Source organism: Saccoglossus kowalevskii, chromosome 15 (assembly GCF_978046115.1).
Source record: "Saccoglossus kowalevskii chromosome 15, keSacKowa6.1, whole genome shotgun sequence".
In the NCBI taxonomy this organism is placed as follows: Eukaryota; Metazoa; Hemichordata; class Enteropneusta; family Harrimaniidae; genus Saccoglossus; species Saccoglossus kowalevskii.
In genome coordinates, this window is record NC_140655.1 from 30,360,626 (window position 1) to 30,384,281 (window position 23,656).

A 23,656-nucleotide genomic window follows, 5' to 3' on the forward strand; every position below is an offset into this window, starting at 1 on the left:
GACAATTTATTCATCATTATTCTGTTTTTCTCAAATTTAATATTTTCACAGAAATATATTTGGAAGTGGGTTATTTATTTCATTTGGTTTTTTTATTTATTAACTTGGATTTTATTTCAATCGGACATCGGGTGTGCGAGGCCCCCAAGTAGTCTGTCAATTATGTTTTAAAATGGGTCAAATCTTTGGTTAAACCACTTTTAAGAGGTGGGTTTTTCCTCGAAATGTTTTCAAGGGGTTGATTTTTGAGGAATTTGGTCTCCCGGGTCGAGATTATTTCACCAAAAGATGCCTCGCATACCCGTATGTAACTAATAAAAGTGACCCTCAATGGGTTAAAGTACGTCATTCATAATTCCGATAACGATAAATATATAAGTCGCTAGCGATCTCAGTCAACTCACTAACTACCGGGTTTATTGTCTTATTGTGTTTATCGGATTTCGAGCAGAGATCGTCAAAATATAACGGTTGTAGTCTGCGCGATATATTAGTGCTTGGCCGTGTTCCTTGAAAGGCGGTGGTGGACATTATGGTCGTCAATCCAATCCATTCCACGTAACAAAACAAAAAACACATGTGTTTTATAATTAATGTGAAAGAAATAAAGCCCAAAATCCGCAGTGCACGCACTCCTCTGCTAACATGAGTCATTCCCTGAATCAGTTAAAGCTCGATTGTTCGCTCTTATTAAATATATCAAAAGTCGCTGAATATTTGAAAACTGTCACCCGTTAAACATAACATTTCATCTGTGTTCGCCCGTATTACTGCGTTATCGAGATGGCTCATTATTTACGTTCATTGAAAACGCGTTGTTATAGACAACCAGCACTTCCTGTAACATTGGATGTGACACAAATCACCCAGCATTCCTTTCACTCCTGCGGCTCCCACATTGTGTAGTGTTATCATCACTACATCCAACTCCAGATTACATCGGTGAGTCTGATCATCTTAAATTATTTTATCATTTTAGTGGATTATAGCAATCGTACTCACACACCCATACATATTTCATCATGTTTATACAATACTTTGCTGCGAGGATACGGACATGAATTGTCATATCCATTCCCTGCAGTTTATACCGATCTTTGATGTTAAAATACAACATTTTGACGCCAATTCGTTTATCGTCATATATTTTATATGGGAGACAGGTTTTAATTGTAGATGAGCTTAATAGTACTACGTTAATGACATATGACGACAAATACAGGAACGCATGTCTGTATGTTATCGTAAGAATCACATGTACAATATCCATTAGACTTATACTTGTTTTAAGGGCTCAGTTATATTTCGTAAGGTTTTTACTCTCCCCAGGCAAATAATAAGCCGTGTAGAAGATGACAAGATTATTTAATATTTTTAATATTGACATTGGACGGTATTTCGGTTTGTGACTGTGGAGATTTGATATTTACGTTTCAAAACACGACGTTGTGATCATAATGCAAATTAGGGTGGAATTCATTTACACATTACTATGACAATTTGATATTAAAAACGTGGAACGTGATCACTAACAATGAGGACTGGAGGAAACATCAATGTTATTATTTCACGCACATCAATTTCAAAATTAATTGGCAGAAACTGTATATGGCGGAGTGTACTGTCTCGTGCGCCATGTTTTTTTAACGAGTTTGACTGCAATGTGCACATGACTCGGAATGAAATGTACAACAACGAGGGGTGGACTGGACGATGTATGTTGTAATGTGTGATAGGATACAGCTGAGCTCCTCTCTAGTGCGAGTATCACCATCGCATTGCAATGCCCGCACTGCGTTTTGCTTAACTTTGTATCTAGATGTAATATTTCTTTTTTATTCGTTTTATCATGAATCATATCACAGGTTATGTTTATATCGCATTGGCCAATATCTATGTTATGATACTGAGTCGAGGTTTGAGTTTTCAATGATTAAACAAAATATATACAAATAAAATATTTCAAATGACTAACATTCAAATTTTGCATTTTTGAAAAATTGGCGGCCGTGGCGACGCGTCGTGTTTCATATGGGTCCCATGCTTCGTATCCAACTCTGGTAAAATAAATTATTTGTTTACACCGTACGAAATTCGAACACGCGATGTACGCGTGGGGGTCGTAGTCATGATGGCGCATGTTGTGGCGTAATGGGGTTAGTCGCTTGTGCGCGAAAAAAGAAGGAGATAATTATCTCGAACCGCGATTAATGTGAACCCCATGAACTTATTCACTAGGATTCACTATGTCAATGTGTATATGATGGAATAAACGTGCGTTCTCAATGTACAAAAGAAATGATAAATTGATCCCACGGGGATTCTACTTGTTACCATGGAAACAAATTGTTGTCGATTTTAACGAGAATTTGTTGGCTACACTTCGGAGTTCCATGGCAACCAGTTAACGTCATGGGCACGCTTGCGAAAAATAAGGCCGAATAGCCAAAAGCGACCCCAGAAAATTGTGGAAAATTAAATTATTACAACAACCATAAATTCTACGTTACGTATCCACTGGAGAAATAAGATAACGAACATACATATGAAACTCGGAATTATAGGTGCGTGCGCGCTAGTTAGGATGACAAATTTGGACGTCGTTTATTTTGCTGATCCCAGCAAAGGCAATTGTTATAATTAATGTATTATTATTCATAGTGTAACGAGAAGCAGGAAATTATAGCAACGCGTTTCGATGCGAATGATTCATCACCGTCACGTAGGACAATATGACATACTTTTCTTTTTTTAAATAATTACTATCAACTAGTTTCCCTTTCAGTCCACGGCTGTATGGTGTTTCATCCTTTGTACAAACGAATACATGAGCTGTTTAACGTGTACTGACAAGGGGAACAATTGACTGTTTGTTCCTATCCGACATGATGGCAACCTATACTGCATGTTTGTTAGTCCAAGCTATCGATCAGGTGACTGACCCCACACTCTCCCTGATGCGATACGAATACGCTAACCACTGTACCACGACCAACCGGCAGGCTATAATTATGTGTACGCCTATCAAATAAATTTGTTTCTTGAATGTTATTCACTTGAAATTATTTCGAAAGTAATATCTTATTGTATGATGAATATCATCTATACATCATGTACCAAAAGCGGCGCCACGTCGTGTTCGAAATGGCTCCCACGTGTAAAGTACGTTACTGTTCACGAAAAATTCAAACGCGTTGTACGATGCAAGTGGCGCCGTGACATACTCGCGGAAACGCTGTTGTATAATGACAAAGACGAGACGAGAATAATATCGTAATATATCGTCGTTTGCGACTTGCTGGTTTATTTATAGAATTTAACCTGTTATAGAAGCAAAACATCGGATGTATTTTCTAATTAGTTTCATTAAAACGGTTAATAATTCATTGCATGTACACATGTATTAATAAGCATACATAGTCCCAGTGGACTTGATCGCTGTTCTTCATTTGACTATAGTGTCTATATTATACTATATGTATTTGACTATATTATACTAGAAATGAAATTCAGCATTCAAAATTGAGAGTGCAACATGTACGGGAATAAATCAATACAAATTATTGACTAAATACGAATAAAACGACGAAACAAAATGGTTGCCCGTAGCTTCGGTCAATTTTGGAAGACATCAAGGGACATGTTGATTTTCTCTCGCACAGTGAACATAGCATTAACTGCATATAGAATTACAGCTCTTCATCTCTTTCAGTGACTCGGTGGCATTTTCTGCTAATGGAACCCATTATTGCTTTCATGATAGGGACGTCGTTTATATAGGCGACGAGGCATAACTTACATAGCTGACAGCGGCCTATACCGGAGGCAGTGATCGGCGAAGCGTAGTGTTGACAGCCGCTAACAAAGAACATTAATAACCGTAATGAATTGTGTTGTTGTCTGTCAGAAGGTTGGTGATTATTTTCAATATTTTCTTGCAATTTGTACAATATGTTAACGGGTCTAGCTTGATGTATGCTATTGGTACTCGAAGTGAACTGGTAAGTTTAATCGGAGTTTTAATAAGCGGTCAACCAAATTCAGCCACAGGTCAGGAATTAGAGAAAAGAATCACTTTTGTGTCTCATACTACACTGTACAAGTTGTGAAGGCGATCACAACACGGAAACTGTAATTTTCATTATAACGTATTTATAAGAAATATGGTTAGCCTAGCTAATAATTGGTTGCAAGAGGCAGATCATTTGGTCTGATTTCAACTGAAAAAAAAAATTAGTAACGTATGCAAGTATCCATTCCAGCCTTGTTCAGATCGGAATAACAAATATCCTTTGTCACAATTGTGACACCTATACGTAAATTGTACGATGTCATTAAAATATACGCTCTTATTATAATGTTGAAAAAATGATGTGATGCCGTGAACATATAAAAGTATGTCGAATGCGATGGCTAGAAATTAATACTAGTATACATTGTTCCGCATAATGGCTACGCAAACATTATTTCCTTGTCATCTCAGTTGTTTCACCAAGTTCATTGTCATAAAGTGTATGCATCAGACATAGTTCCCGGCGATGCTGAAATTGTATTCTTATTTAGGGGTTGACTATTGGAAACGCGAAAGGAGATTTTGTAAACAAAGACGTATACATGAATAATTATACAAAAATTAGTATATATAAAACACAAAGCAAAAAAAAAGTACCGAGATCCTCGAGTTTCTGCCCCTTATATTGCGAAAAGAATCCGTTCATGATTAATCAGGAAATTAAATGTTTTGTTAAACAGGAGAACGGGGTGCGATGTCCTTGTAGCTAAATATTGCGGCGCTTTGATGATTTCGGTGCTGACTTGAGGAGGTGCAGAAACAGCGTTATAGAAACAACTGAGTGGACAATGCATAACGTAATCAAGCAGATACGGGAGAGGGAACGGTTTATAAAAGAAACAGAAGAAACACGTCGTCGGGAACGCGAACATCACCAAATCAGAGTCAAATCCGACCGTCCACCGATTTTCAATAAACGACTGTTCGCAGCGAAGTCTCACATCGTAATCACGCGAGAGGCGAGACGAATAATGGACCGAAATAAAGAGGTGGTCCTACGAGAAGAAGACTTCTCGATGGCAAATTACAGACTGAATACGCACGAGATACTCCACATGAAATGTATTGTCGAAGGTCTGTCTTTGATACACAAGGATTTGCAATACGTGAAAGAGTGTCTAGCCCATGTAGTGACCCTAGAAAAGTACCAGGCTTTCCAAGACATAAAGATGCTACCTCATGAAGATCGTTTCTCCTGTTATTACATTCTCAGCGGAGTCGTCGAAGTCACTTACGATAGCCGAGTCAGCAACACATTCAACGTCCACGAAACTAACATTATCTATCGACACACGACAGGAGAGTACCTGGGACTTCTAGCTCCGGAAAGTCCAGATAAGGACCTGGATACACCGGCCACAATGTATACAGCGGAACCATGCGAATTTTTAAGAATTGATCGCAAACGTTTTCACGAGACAATTGAAATCACATTAAAACGCAGTTCAAAAGAAAAGATGGCGTACCTTGACACGACTAGTGTTTTAAGAACTTTGCCGGAAAATGAGAAAAAGAAGTTGATACCAACGATGGTGAAACAGGTCAGTGGATAGATTTCGCGCTAAAACAGTTAGCGAACTTCAAAAATATACATCTCCGTATAGAAATTTCAAAATATCATCATTAAACTTTTCTCCTGTTGTAACCATCAAGTTAAAGCGGGAGGGTCGTCACCTGCGCACGCGTGGGAATTGAGTTCCAGCCGACGATAACAACACACACTAAACACGCTCATGGGTTTGTAAACAGTGACACGCTATGGCCATCTGACGCATGCGCAGGTGACGACTCGTCCGTTTCAATATAGTAACCTTTAGTTACCTTAGTTGAAATAGTAACCTATATAGTAACATTAGTTAACATGGGAACTTTAGTTACTATAGTATATTTGACTTCGAGTCCAGAGTGTATGATCGTCTGAACACGCCTCTGATGAGAGGATAAGAGTTTGTAGATGCGATAGCGAATAAGAGACTCCGTGGCGATAATGCTCACTCACGCGTATTGGTTTTCTTGAAATTATTCACGAGTCAGACGTTTACAACCGCGCAATTAATTATACAATTTCAACTTTCATTCCGCGTGTATGTAGTAGCTGGGCTTTGTAAATTTTGATAATAATATCCACTGTGAAGATGGCCGCTATAGGAAATGACATTTGGAATTACGTCCCGTTCATCGACCAATGCGTTTCAAGTTGTTTTCTAAGCGTGTAAGTGCGCAGTAGTCATGCGAATCGGAATATGATTTGCAAATAATCGTTCCTCAAGAAAATAATAACGGCTACGGTTTTAATTTTGTATCCGCAAATCAAGTAAATTAATGACAGTGTCTGCAAACAATAGTTTAAGTGGAAACCCTTAATAATGTTTGTTAACATTGAGTAACTAAACGTGTGCAATTCAGCCATATTGGATTGATGAATTGGCGGGAAAATTTCATTTCCGGCGCTGTAAAAGCAAATGTCATTTAAACTCCATTCCAATTACTAGCAAGATTGCCACCAATTGTATCCATGTCGATATTAATCATGAGTCCACGTGTGCGGAAAATTTTATTCTCTGGATTAAACGAAGACGGGAAATTAATTTTCGGGTACATCATTCAATCCGCGAACGTTTGAGTTGACCTACAAATTGAAAGTAACATATGATAATCCTAAATTTCAATCTTCTCATAAATTAAATTAAATGACGTCATATTATTAATAATAGAGTGATTTGAAGTAGAGCTTTATTTTAAATATTGAATTGAGTGCAACACTAAACAAAAAACAGTTAATTGAGTTATAAGTGGGATAACTGTCAAATAAAGCAACATTATTATGCGTTAATGTTCGCCATATTTGTCTCCAATATTTCATAATTACGTGCCTTATCACAGCTGTATTTAATATATTCCGCAGATAATACCATGTCTGCAAATAATACCATGTCTGCAAATAAAATATCCGATTAAAGGGGAGTTAATTTGGGTTACTGATGGTCAGATTACAGTCTGTTTTGTGAGTGAATATAATTCATATCTAGATCAAAGCCTCTTTACTCAGGAAACGAAATGCCGCGTATAACGACGACGTCAGTTCCAATCTCGTCAAAGTGTTCGTGTTCGCACATCATAACGAGGTTGTTTCGTGGAATTGCATTGTTGTCATAACAACGTCATCATTGTTAACATATCATGCTCGCAGGTGTCACTATATTTAGAAAATTAAGAATTGTCGGAAATGTCCATACGAATGACATATCAGTAGTTTAAGACTCATCACGATATATATGCAGGTACTTCAAAGGAATCTGTCGGGGCTATCGACATGATGTTTAATAGCTTCGTGCATGTCACGTGCTTAATGATGTGGCTTACGAGAGCAATGAGATTTATAAAAATAGACTATGCTAAATTCACAATCATGTCGTTTTCATGCTGTTAACGAGAATATAAACTCAACAATGTTTACAGTAGCATTCAATTATATGTTTCATTGTGTGCAGTAGTCCTGTTTTGCCTTTTGTTTTCTAATTGTTTGTCTGAAAAAAATATTGTGAATATTGTGATTTTTTGGTAATATAATATCTGCTGAAACGTAGAATTTGCATATCAGTTATTGTACCCCTTGAACGCTAAAGTATACATTGGTCACATTGTTCCACATATTTAAAAAATGACCTGCAGCAATGGGAAATTTGATACATTAACGAAAAAATTCTGGAAAAATAAAAGCGCGCAAATTGTTGATTTCTGGCAGATAAAAATATGACGTTCAAATGGCATTGTTTTGAAACGATTAATACAACTTTGAAAATCCTGAAATAAAATTACAAATAGAACTATTGCGCAACTGGTTTGAAAAGAACTATTTAAACAAATACAGATACTTTGACAGGTATTTAACTGTATGAAATATTGCACAATATAAATATACATCGCAGAAGAGCTGTCGAGTCATTGCTTACAGGTATACTATGATTGTTTCTTTTAAATTGGTGATTTTCCGTACAATTGCGAGATCTCGCGAGATGCATGAAAGACGCGCGTCGAACGTCTGCCACAAAAATCGAACGATTTGATTTTGAACTAGAATTTCTTTATTTCGCAGCTTACATTGACCGGCCGATCTTCGACAGAGGAATATTGCTTCCGAATACCCTTACTTAATCGAAATTGCCTATCATCAAATGTGGACAGCACATTATTAAGCATGGAAATGTGAACGAAATACTTTCGCGTTTGTCGAATCCCACGCGATGTTTGACGCGACTACGACGCTATGACCTTTGTTTGTCCTGTTTTTACGTTCGATTTCACGCATAACGCGTGATTCTCGCAGTGAACGGAAAATGGTCTATTAGCCAGAGCCACCTCACTTCAAGATGGCATTTTGCAATGGAAAAATACATTATTAAATATCCAATGGCGCAATTCCTGCAGATTGTATTTTTTCACATCCCAAAAAAGATAATGGTATCCTAGATATGTTTTATTCAATTGACGAAAAGTAATCGGACCCAGCAACACGTCGTTTCAGTGCCAATACTGTAAATATTGTCGTGCGTGATAGTTACATGGTAATTGCCCTTAGTTTGTACTGAGGAATTCAACGTATTCATTCCGGTCAACAACCACCGACTGACACCATAAATTACACGTAATATATGAAGTCAACGCCAATTTGATTAAAATAAGATCATAGTTTTGACTTTTATTTTATTTTATTTTATTTTATTTTATTTTATTTTATTTTATTTTATTTTATTTTATTTTATTTTATTTTATTTTATTTTATTTTATTTTATTTTATTTTATTTTATTTTATTTTATTTTGATCTAGTATTTATTTTTTTATATTATTTTATATTTTAAAGTTTTGGTAAGAGCGTAACAAAAAACATGAATAAATACAAAATAATTCAAGTTGAAAAAAAAACATTAAATATAAAATAAATATATAAATTAAAATAAAATAAAATACACGCCGTAGAACTTGAATACATCAGATTTTAATCAGATCTCGGACAACGAATACATTAGAATTCAACGCATACATATGTCGTTACCATTTTGAGCTGATCCATATCTATCTGATTCCAGTTGCTGCCAGTAAACGCCGGTACAATAAATATACACTTCTAATCAGCATACCCAACAATTAGCGACGTAGTCTGTCGGTCTCGTTGATGTTGAATAAAATATCAAAACGTCTAGTGAATATTCTTATCACGTATCAAGCTATATATAGCACTCGTTCTCTCAGGTCGAACTATTGATCTTCAAAGCTACGCCATTGTATAAACATAAAATAAACATCTCAAAATCGATCTAGACGATGTTTCATACTAAAGGCCTCACTTTCTATACGTAAATTACACCGCAATGTGGATAATACACTGCCTAATACTAGTAGTCCGCAATAGACCAGACATCAATGTCCTGCAAAATTGCGTCAAAGTGCGTCATCATCCGCCATGTTTATCATCTTATTTTTTCGTAGCTAGTTTTCTTTTAATCATTAAATACAAAATATCGCCCCACAACTTTAAAGTAAATGTATCATTGTAGTCACGTGGTACAAAGTGTTGTATTGATGATTATCGTGAGCGTTGTGGCCCAGCTTGGAACAAACCCAGCAATTTATCATGTACATGTAATAGAAATAACAAATGCCACGGATATCAGAAACCTGCAAATGGTTTATTCAACCAAGTAGGTGGACGGTCAGATTTGATTTCAGCAGAATAAAAATATTCAACTAACGTGAAAAGCTCAGCACAGTATGAAATAAATGTACCGTTCTTCGACTTCTCGTTGAGGGCGCCATCAATCACAGCCGCCATGCCCGGGAGCGTGGATAATTCATAATTGAGTTTCCTTATCACTACAGCGTCTATATTATAGGAAGTATGTATTAATATTTAAAAAACGCCTCATTGATATAATATAATGATACATTCTCGTTTGTAATGTCTGAAGTATACCATTAGGCAAAGATCATTTAAAATCATGGGAACATTATCCGATTGTACCGTCTAAGAATATGCTACAGAGCATAGTTTGCGTGGATTTTGTGTGTGTTCTATTTATTGTAGTCTGGCCCAGCCGTGGCAATTTTATAATTATTTCTTAAATATTGGTCCGACGCAAAATTAACACGACTGGTCTATTCTGAGGTGTATTCATTACTATTATTTTTTCATGATATGCAGTGATGTTATGGAACCTGGGAGTGGAACACTTCCAAATGAGGAAAGCTGGCGATAGCTTGCGCAAAAGGTTCTACACGCCAGGCCACACGTGCGTTTTAGTTTCGTAGAACAGATCAGACCAAGAGCCGCCTTTCTTATTGATTTGGCAGTTTACAATTCATGCTACTTACTAGCATAATTATCACCCCTGCCAGATTAAAATACGTGCCGCCAGCTACTATTATATTGAAGTACGTATCATCGGCTAGTTGCCATTTTGCAATATGTGTCATCGTCTAACTGCCATTTTGAAATACGTTTGCTGTTATATTACAATACTTGTCTTTTGCTATAATTGAAATAAATGCCGACTGTTAGCAGAAATACGTGTCGTCTCCTAGCTGTCACTTAGAAATACGTGTCGTTTGCTAGCTGTCACACAGAAAAACGTGTCGTCTGCTATCTGTCACGCAGAAATACATGTCGTCTGCTAGCTGTCACGCAGAAATACGTGTCGTCTGCTTTCTGTCACGCAGAAATACGTGTCGTCTGCTAACTGTCACATGGAAATACGTGTCGTCTGCTAACTGTCACATGGAAATACGTGTCGTCTGCTAGCTGTCACACATAAATACGTGTATTCTGCTAGCTGTCACGCAGAAATACATGTCGTCTGCTAGCTGTCACGCAGAAATACGTGTCGTCTGCTATCTGTCACGCAGAAATACGTGTCGTTTGCTAGCTGTCACGCAGAAATACGTGTCGTCTGCTAGCTGTCACGCAGAAATACGTGTCGTTTGACAGCTGTCACGCAGAAATACGTGTCGTCTGCTAGCTGTCACGCAGAAATACATGTCGTCTGCTAACTGTCACACAGAAATACGTGTCGTCTGCTAGCTGTCACACAAAAATACGTGTCGTCTGCTAACTGTCACACAGAAATACGTGTCGTCTGCTAACTGTCATACGTGTCGCCTGCTTAATCCTAACTAATATGTGTCTTCTGCAAGTATATAATTGAAACAAAATTGTGCAAGTTCCCTGGCTGAAATTCGCGAAAATTTGTGTTACTAAATAGGTTTGTGCCAATTAGCTGCTTTCTGCCATACTAGTATTTGAATACATGGAATGATTAGCATGCCCATACACGCAGTTATTTACTCAGTGAGTTACCGTAACGGTACATGTATATACATAGTTGTCGTTCAGTAGCGTTTCGTGTAAAATCCCCTCCCATGACAACAACATGTCGTCTGAACGATTTGCTTTCAAGCCGTTTATTCTGTTAAACACTAAAATACCACGCTTTTCACACCCTCTTAACAATAACAATCGCTGGAAAAGGTTAACGGCTTACAGACAAGAATAACTAGGCTAAGATCGGATTTTCTAGTCGAAAATTGTCTGGTGACATTAACATCGGCAAGTCTAAACCACGGAGCACAGATATCACATTGAGATATTTCATATTCCCGGCTCAAAGGCGCAAATATTGACAATTATTCGCGTTATATGTTTTATATTAACGAGCGTAAATGTTGAACTCAACATCAAATATTCATAGAATAGACCAATAATATTAGAATCATGATCGGCATTGCTCGGTTATTTCCATTACAACAAATACTATAACATAAATAATATGACTTCGAAATGCACAGTCTGTGACTAGAGTAAAATACGATGTGAAGTTTAGGATGCACGTTCGAATCATCAGTTTTATCATGTAATTGGTCGAATTTGTGTTTATTCCAGATATACCCTGCAGAGAAAGTGATAGTTCGACAAAACGAAATCTCCAAATTTCTCTTTCTTATAGTTTCAGGTATGTGATGTTGTCAGTTACACAAGGGATATCGTACACAATTCCTCATATATTCAAAGATGCGTTCCCATGGTAATAACTAACATTACGATGATGTTTGTGTATCATTGCTGATCTATGCCCCTTTTATACGCTCTGAATGCAGAAATACATTTGCATTTATTGATTTTTAAAACATTATCTATAGCAATCAATATCCATGATTCCCGTAAGCGGTTGTTCTCAATTTCCGGCGTAACGATATGTTATATCTTGTATCTTATCTCACATGAGTGCTGAATAGAAAGATTATTGACACCTGGTGGCGCTGTTTCAATTTTATCTCACAGGTCGGTGTCAGCTGCTTCGTAGTTTATATGTACCTGAATCAGAGAAAAATGTGGTATTTCAACTCGGGATTCTTGATGAAGGTAAGAAAGCTAGAAACAAACATCCGTTCGTTGAATTATTTCATTCGCGAAACCAAACATTCATCCAAACTCCGTGAAATACGCCGAACATTACCGCGATATGGCACTAAACCGTTGTCGTAATCTGTTCACACAGTCAGAATAATCCGATCAAATTTAATATGTTAGACAAATCTTATCAGATTAATAATTCTGTCAACATCAATTAATCCAATGAAATTAAAAGCATCAGATGTGTATGCAAATTCCACCCAACAGCAAAATACAAAATACTTGACTTGTTGAGATAATCAGAAAATGGTATCTCAAAAAATGACAGACCATCTGGCCTAATGTGTTTTTCAACTAAAACGATTTAATCAAATGCTACAATGCAAACATCACATTAAATCCTATTAGTTGAAAAAAATAACATATGCCTGGTCGGTTGACACGTGACGGACTTGTATGTATGGGTACATAGATTTCAGTCAGTGCCTACCTTTCGTCGCCTTTATGATAACACACAATGTAACTACGATGGTGCAGATTATTGTCTTAATATATTTTGGCGCAGTGGCATTCATATTCCTGGATCCGAGGTATCTCGAAACAGAAGACCTCAACATGTTCGTTGCTATGTCACGAAATTACTTCTGATTTATTCTGAATAAATTACCACCAATTAACTTTTTTAAGTCTGCCAAGCATAGTTATCGTTGCTAGGTGATAGTAACTAGTTGTTAATTCAATGGAGAAATCAGAGGAGATATGCAGACCGTGTCCTTCTTGTTTTTTGTTTTTTTGTTTATTTCTGCAATTCCCAACAACTTTGTAGTAAACAGCACCTGTTGGGGTGATATTTCTAGTATTAGTACAATATTGCATCTAACTAGTTATATCATAAACGACTGGATTTTCTGACCCAGCCTAAAACTACGAGACTGGAAATCGAGTCTAAAGTGAATATGACGTGTTTTATATTTTGCAGGCGAACTTTTTGGCGCTGAAGGCCTGATGAATGAGAGTCGCAGTTTACACAGTGTAGTTGCCATGGGAATAGTCACGTGTTTTAGAATCAAAAAGTAAGTTGCGATGTCCCATGGTAAATCTTAATAGTTCATTTTGATCGTGTTCTCACTTTTTCAAATTTCTCAATTTTTTTTCTGAAACATGGCCGTAACATATGATCTGAATTATCGTATGAATATTCGGTGAGGACCGTCGTAGTTGACTTGTTGTTTAATCTGCTCCCATCTTGTCAATGAACTACTTAGTATAGTTTGTTTTCTCTCACAGAATTGATTTTGACAGCGTTGCTAGGGAGCCATTATTAAAATTGTTACGTGCCTATACGAAATCCACCTATATCGGTGACGTGGCGGTGAAGAACTATGGGTATGACAAGTCGGTTTGGGAGGAATATAAACGTCAGGAAGTGATCACGTCACTGATAAAAAAGCCGGGAGGAGAACAAATTATAAGCAAAATAATTCCACATGATGTAAATATCAAGAAGCGCCCGCGGACGTCGTTGTAAGTAGAACCAGTCTATACCCTCTCTATGATTTGCGTCATGTGACCATGTTAGTAGGTCAAAATCTTTAATTCTTTTAATTCCGCATTATTATATCATTCCGGGGTCATGATTACTATTATGTTTCATGTTAAATGGAAATTACATTTTTTGCTAATATTTGGGAATTTTGTTCAATGTCATAGTTTTGTACTTTTCACTGTTGACCTTGACTAATACCGAAATGCAAACATTATATTTATTTATATAGGTAAAGACCATGTTTGACCAGAATCACAGGGACTGTGCCAGAATGTAGTAAAATTTGACTGCGTTTATTTGCGTAGTCATTCGTCATATTGAAGATAGCAAACCTGTAACAAACAACTTTGTTGATATAAGCTAGTCTGGCAAAGTCGGGACTTCTTTTTTGTTTTACCAAAAAAAAAAATATAATTAATTAAGATTTCGCGGGCACGCTAGTTTTCGCGATCACGCTAAAAAGGCCAAATTGACAATTAATTATACTCCTGCAGATCCTTGAAACTGTATCAACGCTTTGAATGGCTTGATTTATAAAAAGGTGTATGATCGTGTGCTGATTCGATAATTCGCAGATACATCTTAACACTTTTATTTCTTCACACCAGATCAGTATATTCAAACGACGGGATGGAAGATTTTTTGAAAGGATTCAAACCTCGTCCTAAGTCGGCTCTTTATCAACCTAAAAAAAGAAACGGTCGCAATGTATCAAGGAGTAAAACATCACTGGGCCTGAGATCAAAATTATCGGACGTGGATGGAGAAGAACCCGATGAGTGCTTATTAATTGTAGGCAATCGGGATCCTGCCGAGGCCGCTGTTGGCTTTTTGCCGACGGCCAGAATGGTGTTCGGGAGGGTAAGCATGCAGTAGCGTAATATCTTCGTAGATAATAAACATAACATTCTCTGCTGAAATCGCGTTTTGTAACATTGTGTAACTACCATTTACATATCCTGCCTGTTCACTTCTCAGATCAACACGGACATGTCTCGCGTTGAGGCACGAGATTTCATAAATGACTGGCGTCGACACCAGGATATGATGAAAGCACAAGGTCACCTGGACTTGAGTATCGATCCGAATGAGTTGGTGGCTGACAAGGAAGCATCGCTGGCCTTGCCGTTTTCCAGTAAATACAGCGACCGGGATGACAGTACGACGTCATCTCCTCGACTACAGTCAACAAGCGGCGATACTAAGGACACGTATGTAACCAACATTTTGGTGAAGTTTTAGTTTTTTTTCAGTTGTCTGAGGTGCAACGGAACCATAATAAGTTTGAGCGATACTGCTTTTACGAATCTGTGACGTCATGAATAATGATTCATGATAAAACTTCATGATATGAAATTAAGATCGTCCCAGACTTTTTACAATAAAGCATGTTTTCTTTCATGGTGGGAGGAGTGAGCCCTGGCATGAAATAGGTAGGATAATATACTATTTACCATTCCAACAACTGAATATATGCATGCCCTTAGATTTTATAAAGTATTGCTATTGACTTTCAGGTGGACGTCGGCTATTTACGAAGCCAACGAAACTTCCAAGAAACACTTATTCGTGGTGAGATTCCGACTGAACTATCTGAAGAGACAGCTGAGACTCAGAAAAGCTTTGAACATGAGGCTGGAAAAGAAGCGACTGCAAACACAGGAATATTTGACGAGAAAGAAACTAGAAGTAAAAGCTGAAGAGTCTAAACGCTATGAATACGATGAAGAAGAACACGAAGAGGAGAAGGAGTGGGAGGACTCAGACTCGGGGAGTGATGACTCTTCTCTTACTGAATTGACAGTTGATGTTCGCAAACTGGTAAGCGACATGACTCAATTTCAGATAGATTGTACACTCAGACAGTTGCCCTTTAGTCTGTGTTACAATAATATAAGTGTCTCATACTGGTGTCGAAGTCGTCATACGAGACTTGGTACAGCTGTAGTTATCACATAGGCCATGTATTGTGAAGCTTTTAGTCGGTAGATATGGCTAGTACAATGTGTAGACACATAGGCCATGTATTGTGAAGCTTTTAGTCGGTAGATATGGCTAGTACAATGTGTAGACACATAGGCCATGTATTGTGAAGCTTTTAGTCGGTAGATATGGCTAGTACAATGTGTAGACACATAGGCCATGTAATGTGAAGCTTTTAGTCGGTAGATATGGCTAGTACAATGTGTAGACACATAGGCCATGTATTGTGAAGCTTTTAGTCGGTAGATATGGCTAGTACAATGTGTAGACACATAGGCCATGTAATGTGAAGCTTTTAGTCGGTAGATATGGCTAGTACAATGTATAGACACAGAGGCCATGTATTGTGAAGCTTTTAGTCGGTAGATATGGCTAGTACAATGTGTAGACACATAGGCCATGTATTGTGAAGCTTTTAGTCGGTAGATATGGCTAGTACAATGTGTAGACACAGAGGCCATGTATTGTGAAGCTTTTAGTCGGTAGATATGGCTAGTACAATGTGTAGACACATAGGCCATGTATTGTGAAGCTTTTAGTCGGTAGATATGGCTAGTACAATGTGTAGACACAGAGGCCATGTATTGTGAAGCTTTTAGTCGGTAGATATGGCTAGTACAATGTGTAGACACAGAGGCCATGTATTGTGAAGCTTTTAGTCGGTAGATATGGCTAGTACAATGTGTAGACACATAGGCCATGTATTGTGAAGCTTTTAGTCGGTAGATATGGCTAGTACAATGTGTAGACACATGGGCCATGTATTGTGAAGCTTTTAGTCGGTAGATATGGCTAGTACAATGTGTAGACACAGAGGCCATGTATTGTGAAGCTTTTAGTCGGTAGATATGGCTAGTACAATGTGTAGACACAGAGGCCATGTATTGTGAAGCTTTTAGTCGGTAGATATGGCTAGTACAATGTGTAGACACAGAGGCCATGTATTGTGAAGCTTTTAGTCGGTAGATATGGCTAGTACAATGTGTAGACACAGAGGCCATGTATTGTGAAGCTTTTAGTCGGTAGATATGGCTAGTGCAATGTGTAGACACATAGGCCATGTATTGTGAAGCTTTTAGTCGGTAGATATGGCTAGTACAATGTGTAGACACAGAGGCCATGTATTGTGAAGCTTTTAGTCGGTAGATATGGCTAGTACAATGTGTAGACACAGAGGCCATGTATTGTGAAGCTTTTAGTCGGTAGATATGGCTAGTATAATGTGTAGACACATAGGCCATGTATTGTGAAGCTTTTAGTCGGTAGATATGGCGAGTACAATGTGTAGACACAGAGGCCATGTATTGTGAAGCTTTTAGTCGGTAGATATGGCTAGTACAATGTGTAGACACATAGGCCATGTATTGTGAAGCTTTTAGTCGGTAGATATGGCTAGTACAATGTGTAGACACATAGGCCATGTATTGTGAAGCTTTTAGTCGGTAGATATGGCTAGTACAATGTGTAGACACAGAGGCCATGTATTGTGAAGCTTTTAGTCGGTAGATATGGCTAGTACATTGTGTAGACACATAGGCCATGTATTGTGAAGCTTTTAGTCGGTAGATATGGCTAGTACAATGTGTAGACACAGAGGCCATGTATTGTGAAGCTTTTAGTCGGTAGATATGGCTAGTACAATGTGTAGACACAGAGGCCATGTATTGTGAAGCTTTTAGTCGGTAGATATGGCTAGTACAATGTGTAGACACATAGGCCATGTATTGTGAAGCTTTTAGTCGGTAGATATGGCTAGTACAATGTGTAGACACAGAGGCCATGTATTGTGAAGCTTTTAGTCGGTAGATATGGCTAGTACAATGTGTAGACACATAGGCCATGTATTGTGAAGCTTTTAGTCGGTAGATATGGCTAGTACAATGTGTAGACACAGAGGCCATGTATTGTGAAGCTTTTAGTCGGTAGATATGGCTAGTACAATGTGTAGACACAGAGGCCGTGTATTGTGAAGCTTTTAGTCGGTAGATATGGCTAGTACAATGTGTAGACACATAGGCCATGTATTGTGAAGCTTTTAGTCGGTAGATATGGCTAGTACAATGTGTAGACACAGAGGCCATGTAATGTGAAGCTTTTAGTCGGTAGATATGGCTAGTACAATGTGTAGACACAGAGGCCATGTATTGTGAAGCTTTTAGTCGGTAGATATGGCTAGTACAATGTGTAGACACAGAGGCCATGTATTGTGAAGCTTTTAGTCGGTAGATATGGCTAGTACAATGTGTAGACACATAGGCCATGTATTGTGAAGCTTTTAGTCGGTAGATATGGCTAGTACAATGTGTAGACACAGAGGCCATGTATTGTGAAGCTTTTAGTCGGTAGATATGGCTAGTACAATGTGTAGACACATAGGCCATGTATTGTGAAGCTTTTAGTCGGTAGATATGGCTAGTACAATGTGTAGACACAGAGGCCATGTATTGTGAAGCTTTTAGTCGGTAGATATGGCTAGTACAATGTGTAGACACAGAGGCCATGTATTGTGAAGCTTTTAGTCGGTAGATATGGCTAGTACAATGTGTAGACACAGAGGCCATGTATTGTGAAGCTTTTAGTCGGTAGATATGGCTAGTACAATGTGTAGACACAGAGGCCATGTATTGTGAAGCTTTTAGTCGGTAGATATGGCTAGTACAATGTGTAGACACAGAAGCCATGTATTGTGAAGCTTTTAGTCGGTAGATATGGCTAGTGCAATGTGTAGACACATAGGCCATGTATTGTGAAGCTTTTAGTCGGTAGATATGGCTAGTACAATGTGTAGACACAGAGGCCATGTATTGTGAAGCTTTTAGTCGGTAGATATGGCTAGTACAATGTGTAGACACAGAGGCCATGTATTGTGAAGCTTTTAGTCGGTAGATATGGCTAGTATAATGTGTAGACACATAGGCCATGTATTGTGAAGCTTTTAGTCGGTAGATATGGCGAGTACAATGTGTAGACACAGAGGCCATGTATTGTGAAGCTTTTAGTCGGTAGATATGGCTAGTACAATGTGTAGACACATAGGCCATGTATTGTGAAGCTTTTAGTCGGTAGATATGGCTAGTACAATGTGTAGACACATAGGCCATGTATTGTGAAGCTTTTAGTCGGTAGATATGGCTAGTACAATGTGTAGACACAGAGGCCATGTATTGTGAAGCTTTTAGTCGGTAGATATGGCTAGTACATTGTGTAGACACATAGGCCATGTATTGTGAAGCTTTTAGTCGGTAGATATGGCTAGTACAATGTGTAGACACAGAGGCCATGTATTGTGAAGCTTTTAGTCGGTAGATATGGCTAGTACAATGTGTAGACACAGAGGCCATGTATTGTGAAGCTTTTAGTCGGTAGATATGGCTAGTACAATGTGTAGACACATAGGCCATGTATTGTGAAGCTTTTAGTCGGTAGATATGGCTAGTACAATGTGTAGACACAGAGGCCATGTATTGTGAAGCTTTTAGTCGGTAGATATGGCTAGTACAATGTGTAGACACATAGGCCATGTATTGTGAAGCTTTTAGTCGGTAGATATGGCTAGTACAATGTGTAGACACAGAGGCCATGTATTGTGAAGCTTTTAGTCGGTAGATATGGCTAGTACAATGTGTAGACACAGAGGCCGTGTATTGTGAAGCTTTTAGTCGGTAGATATGGCTAGTACAATGTGTAGACACAGAGGCCATGTATTGTGAAGCTTTTAGTCGGTAGATATGGCTAGTACAATGTGTAGACACAGAGGCCATGTATTGTGAAGCTTTTAGTCGGTAGATATGGCTAGTACAATGTGTAGACACAGAGGCCATGTATTGTGAAGCTTTTAGTCGGTAGATATGGCTAGTACAATGTGTAGACACATAGGCCATGTATTGTGAAGCTTTTAGTCGGTAGATATGGCTAGTACAATGTGTAGACACATAGGCCATGTATTGTGAAGCTTTTAGTCGGTAGATATGGCTAGTACAATGTGTAGACACATAGGCCATGTAATGTGAAGCTTTTAGTCGGTAGATATGGCTAGTACAATGTGTAGACACATAGGCCATGTATTGTGAAGCTTTTAGTCGGTAGATATGGCTAGTACAATGTGTAGACACATAGGCCATGTAATGTGAAGCTTTTAGTCGGTAGATATGGCTAGTACAATGTATAGACACAGAGGCCATGTATTGTGAAGCTTTTAGTCGGTAGATATGGCTAGTACAATGTGTAGACACATAGGCCATGTATTGTGAAGCTTTTAGTCGGTAGATATGGCTAGTACAATGTGTAGACACAGAGGCCATGTATTGTGAAGCTTTTAGTCGGTAGATATGGCTAGTACAATGTGTAGACACATAGGCCATGTATTGTGAAGCTTTTAGTCGGTAGATATGGCTAGTACAATGTGTAGACACAGAGGCCATGTATTGTGAAGCTTTTAGTCGGTAGATATGGCTAGTACAATGTGTAGACACAGAGGCCATGTATTGTGAAGCTTTTAGTCGGTAGATATGGCTAGTACAATGTGTAGACACATAGGCCATGTATTGTGAAGCTTTTAGTCGGTAGATATGGCTAGTACAATGTGTAGACACATGGGCCATGTATTGTGAAGCTTTTAGTCGGTAGATATGGCTAGTACAATGTGTAGACACAGAGGCCATGTATTGTGAAGCTTTTAGTCGGTAGATATGGCTAGTACAATGTGTAGACACAGAGGCCATGTATTGTGAAGCTTTTAGTCGGTAGATATGGCTAGTACAATGTGTAGACACAGAGGCCATGTATTGTGAAGCTTTTAGTCGGTAGATATGGCTAGTACAATGTGTAGACACAGAGGCCATGTATTGTGAAGCTTTTAGTCGGTAGATATGGCTAGTGCAATGTGTAGACACATAGGCCATGTATTGTGAAGCTTTTAGTCGGTAGATATGGCTAGTACAATGTGTAGACACAGAGGCCATGTATTGTGAAGCTTTTAGTCGGTAGATATGGCTAGTACAATGTGTAGACACAGAGGCCATGTATTGTGAAGCTTTTAGTCGGTAGATATGGCTAGTATAATGTGTAGACACATAGGCCATGTATTGTGAAGCTTTTAGTCGGTAGATATGGCGAGTACAATGTGTAGACACAGAGGCCATGTATTGTGAAGCTTTTAGTCGGTAGATATGGCTAGTACAATGTGTAGACACATAGGCCATGTATTGTGAAGCTTTTAGTCGGTAGATATGGCTAGTACAATGTGTAGACACATAGGCCATGTATTGTGAAGCTTTTAGTCGGTAGATATGGCTAGTACAATGTGTAGACACAGAGGCCATGTATTGTGAAGCTTTTAGTCGGTAGATATGGCTAGTACATTGTGTAGACACATAGGCCATGTATTGTGAAGCTTTTAGTCGGTAGATATGGCTAGTACAATGTGTAGACACAGAGGCCATGTATTGTGAAGCTTTTAGTCGGTAGATATGGCTAGTACAATGTGTAGACACAGAGGCCATGTATTGTGAAGCTTTTAGTCGGTAGATATGGCTAGTACAATGTGTAGACACATAGGCCATGTATTGTGAAGCTTTTAGTCGGTAGATATGGCTAGTACAATGTGTAGACACAGAGGCCATGTATTGTGAAGCTTTTAGTCGGTAGATATGGCTAGTACAATGTGTAGACACATAGGCCATGTATTGTGAAGCTTTTAGTCGGTAGATATGGCTAGTACAATGTGTAGACACAGAGGCCATGTATTGTGAAGCTTTTAGTCGGTAGATATGGCTAGTACAATGTGTAGACACAGAGGCCGTGTATTGTGAAGCTTTTAGTCGGTAGATATGGCTAGTACAATGTGTAGACACATAGGCCATGTATTGTGAAGCTTTTAGTCGGTAGATATGGCTAGTACAATGTGTAGACACAGAGGCCATGTAATGTGAAGCTTTTAGTCGGTAGATATGGCTAGTACAATGTGTAGACACAGAGGCCATGTATTGTGAAGCTTTTAGTCGGTAGATATGGCTAGTACAATGTGTAGACACAGAGGCCATGTATTGTGAAGCTTTTAGTCGGTAGATATGGCTAGTACAATGTGTAGACACATAGGCCATGTATTGTGAAGCTTTTAGTCGGTAGATATGGCTAGTACAATGTGTAGACACAGAGGCCATGTATTGTGAAGCTTTTAGTCGGTAGATATGGCTAGTACAATGTGTAGACACATAGGCCATGTATTGTGAAGCTTTTAGTCGGTAGATATGGCTAGTACAATGTGTAGACACAGAGGCCATGTATTGTGAAGCTTTTAGTCGGTAGATATGGCTAGTACAATGTGTAGACACAGAGGCCATGTATTGTGAAGCTTTTAGTCGGTAGATATGGCTAGTACAATGTGTAGACACAGAGGCCATGTATTGTGAAGCTTTTAGTCGGTAGATATGGCTAGTACAATGTGTAGACACAGGGCCATGTATTGTGAAGCTTTTAGTCGGTAGATATGGCTAGTACAATGTGTAGACACAGAAGCCATGTATTGTGAAGCTTTTAGTCGGTAGATATGGCTAGTGCAAATGTGTAGACACATAGGCCATGTATTGTGAAGCTTTTAGTCGGTAGATATGGCTAGTACAATGTGTAGACACAGAGGCCATGTATTGTGAAGCTTTTAGTCGGTAGATATGGCTAGTACAATGTGTAGACACAGAGGCCATGTATTGTGAAGCTTTTAGTCGGTAGATATGGCTAGTATAATGTGTAGACACATAGGCCATGTATTGTGAAGCTTTTAGTCGGTAGATATGGCGAGTACAATGTGTAGACACAGAGGCCATGTATTGTGAAGCTTTTAGTCGGTAGATATGGCTAGTACAATGTGTAGACACATAGGCCATGTATTGTGAAGCTTTTAGTCGGTAGATATGGCTAGTACAATGTGTAGACACATAGGCCATGTATTGTGAAGCTTTTAGTCGGTAGATATGGCTAGTACAATGTGTAGACACAGAGGCCATGTATTGTGAAGCTTTTAGTCGGTAGATATGGCTAGTACATTGTGTAGACACATAGGCCATGTATTGTGAAGCTTTTAGTCGGTAGATATGGCTAGTACAATGTGTAGACACAGAGGCCATGTATTGTGAAGCTTTTAGTCGGTAGATATGGCTAGTACAATGTGTAGACACAGAGGCCATGTATTGTGAAGCTTTTAGTCGGTAGATATGGCTAGTACAATGTGTAGACACATAGGCCATGTATTGTGAAGCTTTTAGTCGGTAGATATGGCTAGTACAATGTGTAGACACAGAGGCCATGTATTGTGAAGCTTTTAGTCGGTAGATATGGCTAGTACAATGTGTAGACACATAGGCCATGTATTGTGAAGCTTTTAGTCGGTAGATATGGCTAGTACAATGTGTAGACACAGAGGCCATGTATTGTGAAGCTTTTAGTCGGTAGATATGGCTAGTACAATGTGTAGACACAGAGGCCGTGTATTGTGAAGCTTTTAGTCGGTAGATATGGCTAGTACAATGTGTAGACACAGAGGCCATGTATTGTGAAGCTTTTAGTCGGTAGATATGGCTAGTACAATGTGTAGACACAGAGGCCATGTATTGTGAAGCTTTTAGTCGGTAGATATGGCTAGTACAATGTGTAGAC

At 38.5% G+C, this 23,656-nt stretch overlaps 1 protein-coding gene across 2 annotated transcripts in view; it reads left to right on the forward strand.

Moving 5' to 3' along the window:
* Positions 1-850: 850 nt before the first annotated feature.
* LOC102805222 (uncharacterized) overlaps positions 851-23,656 on the forward strand; it is a 32,810-nt gene continuing 10,004 nt past the window's right edge. The window contains exons 1-10 of one of the 2 annotated variants that reach the window (XM_085508388.1): positions 851-942; positions 3,713-3,910; positions 4,753-5,613; positions 12,007-12,076; positions 12,406-12,486; positions 13,457-13,550; positions 13,765-14,001; positions 14,632-14,884; positions 15,002-15,234; positions 15,541-15,844. In XM_085508388.1, coding sequence (XP_085364514.1) covers positions 4,861-5,613; positions 12,007-12,076; positions 12,406-12,486; positions 13,457-13,550; positions 13,765-14,001; positions 14,632-14,884; positions 15,002-15,234; positions 15,541-15,844 — 2,025 coding nt within the window. In that variant the 5' untranslated portion in view covers positions 851-942; positions 3,713-3,910; positions 4,753-4,860. The remainder of the gene's footprint in view (positions 943-3,712; positions 3,911-4,752; positions 5,614-12,006; positions 12,077-12,405; positions 12,487-13,456; positions 13,551-13,764; positions 14,002-14,631; positions 14,885-15,001; positions 15,235-15,540; positions 15,845-23,656) is intronic. The other variant, XM_085508389.1, reaches the window with a different exon arrangement.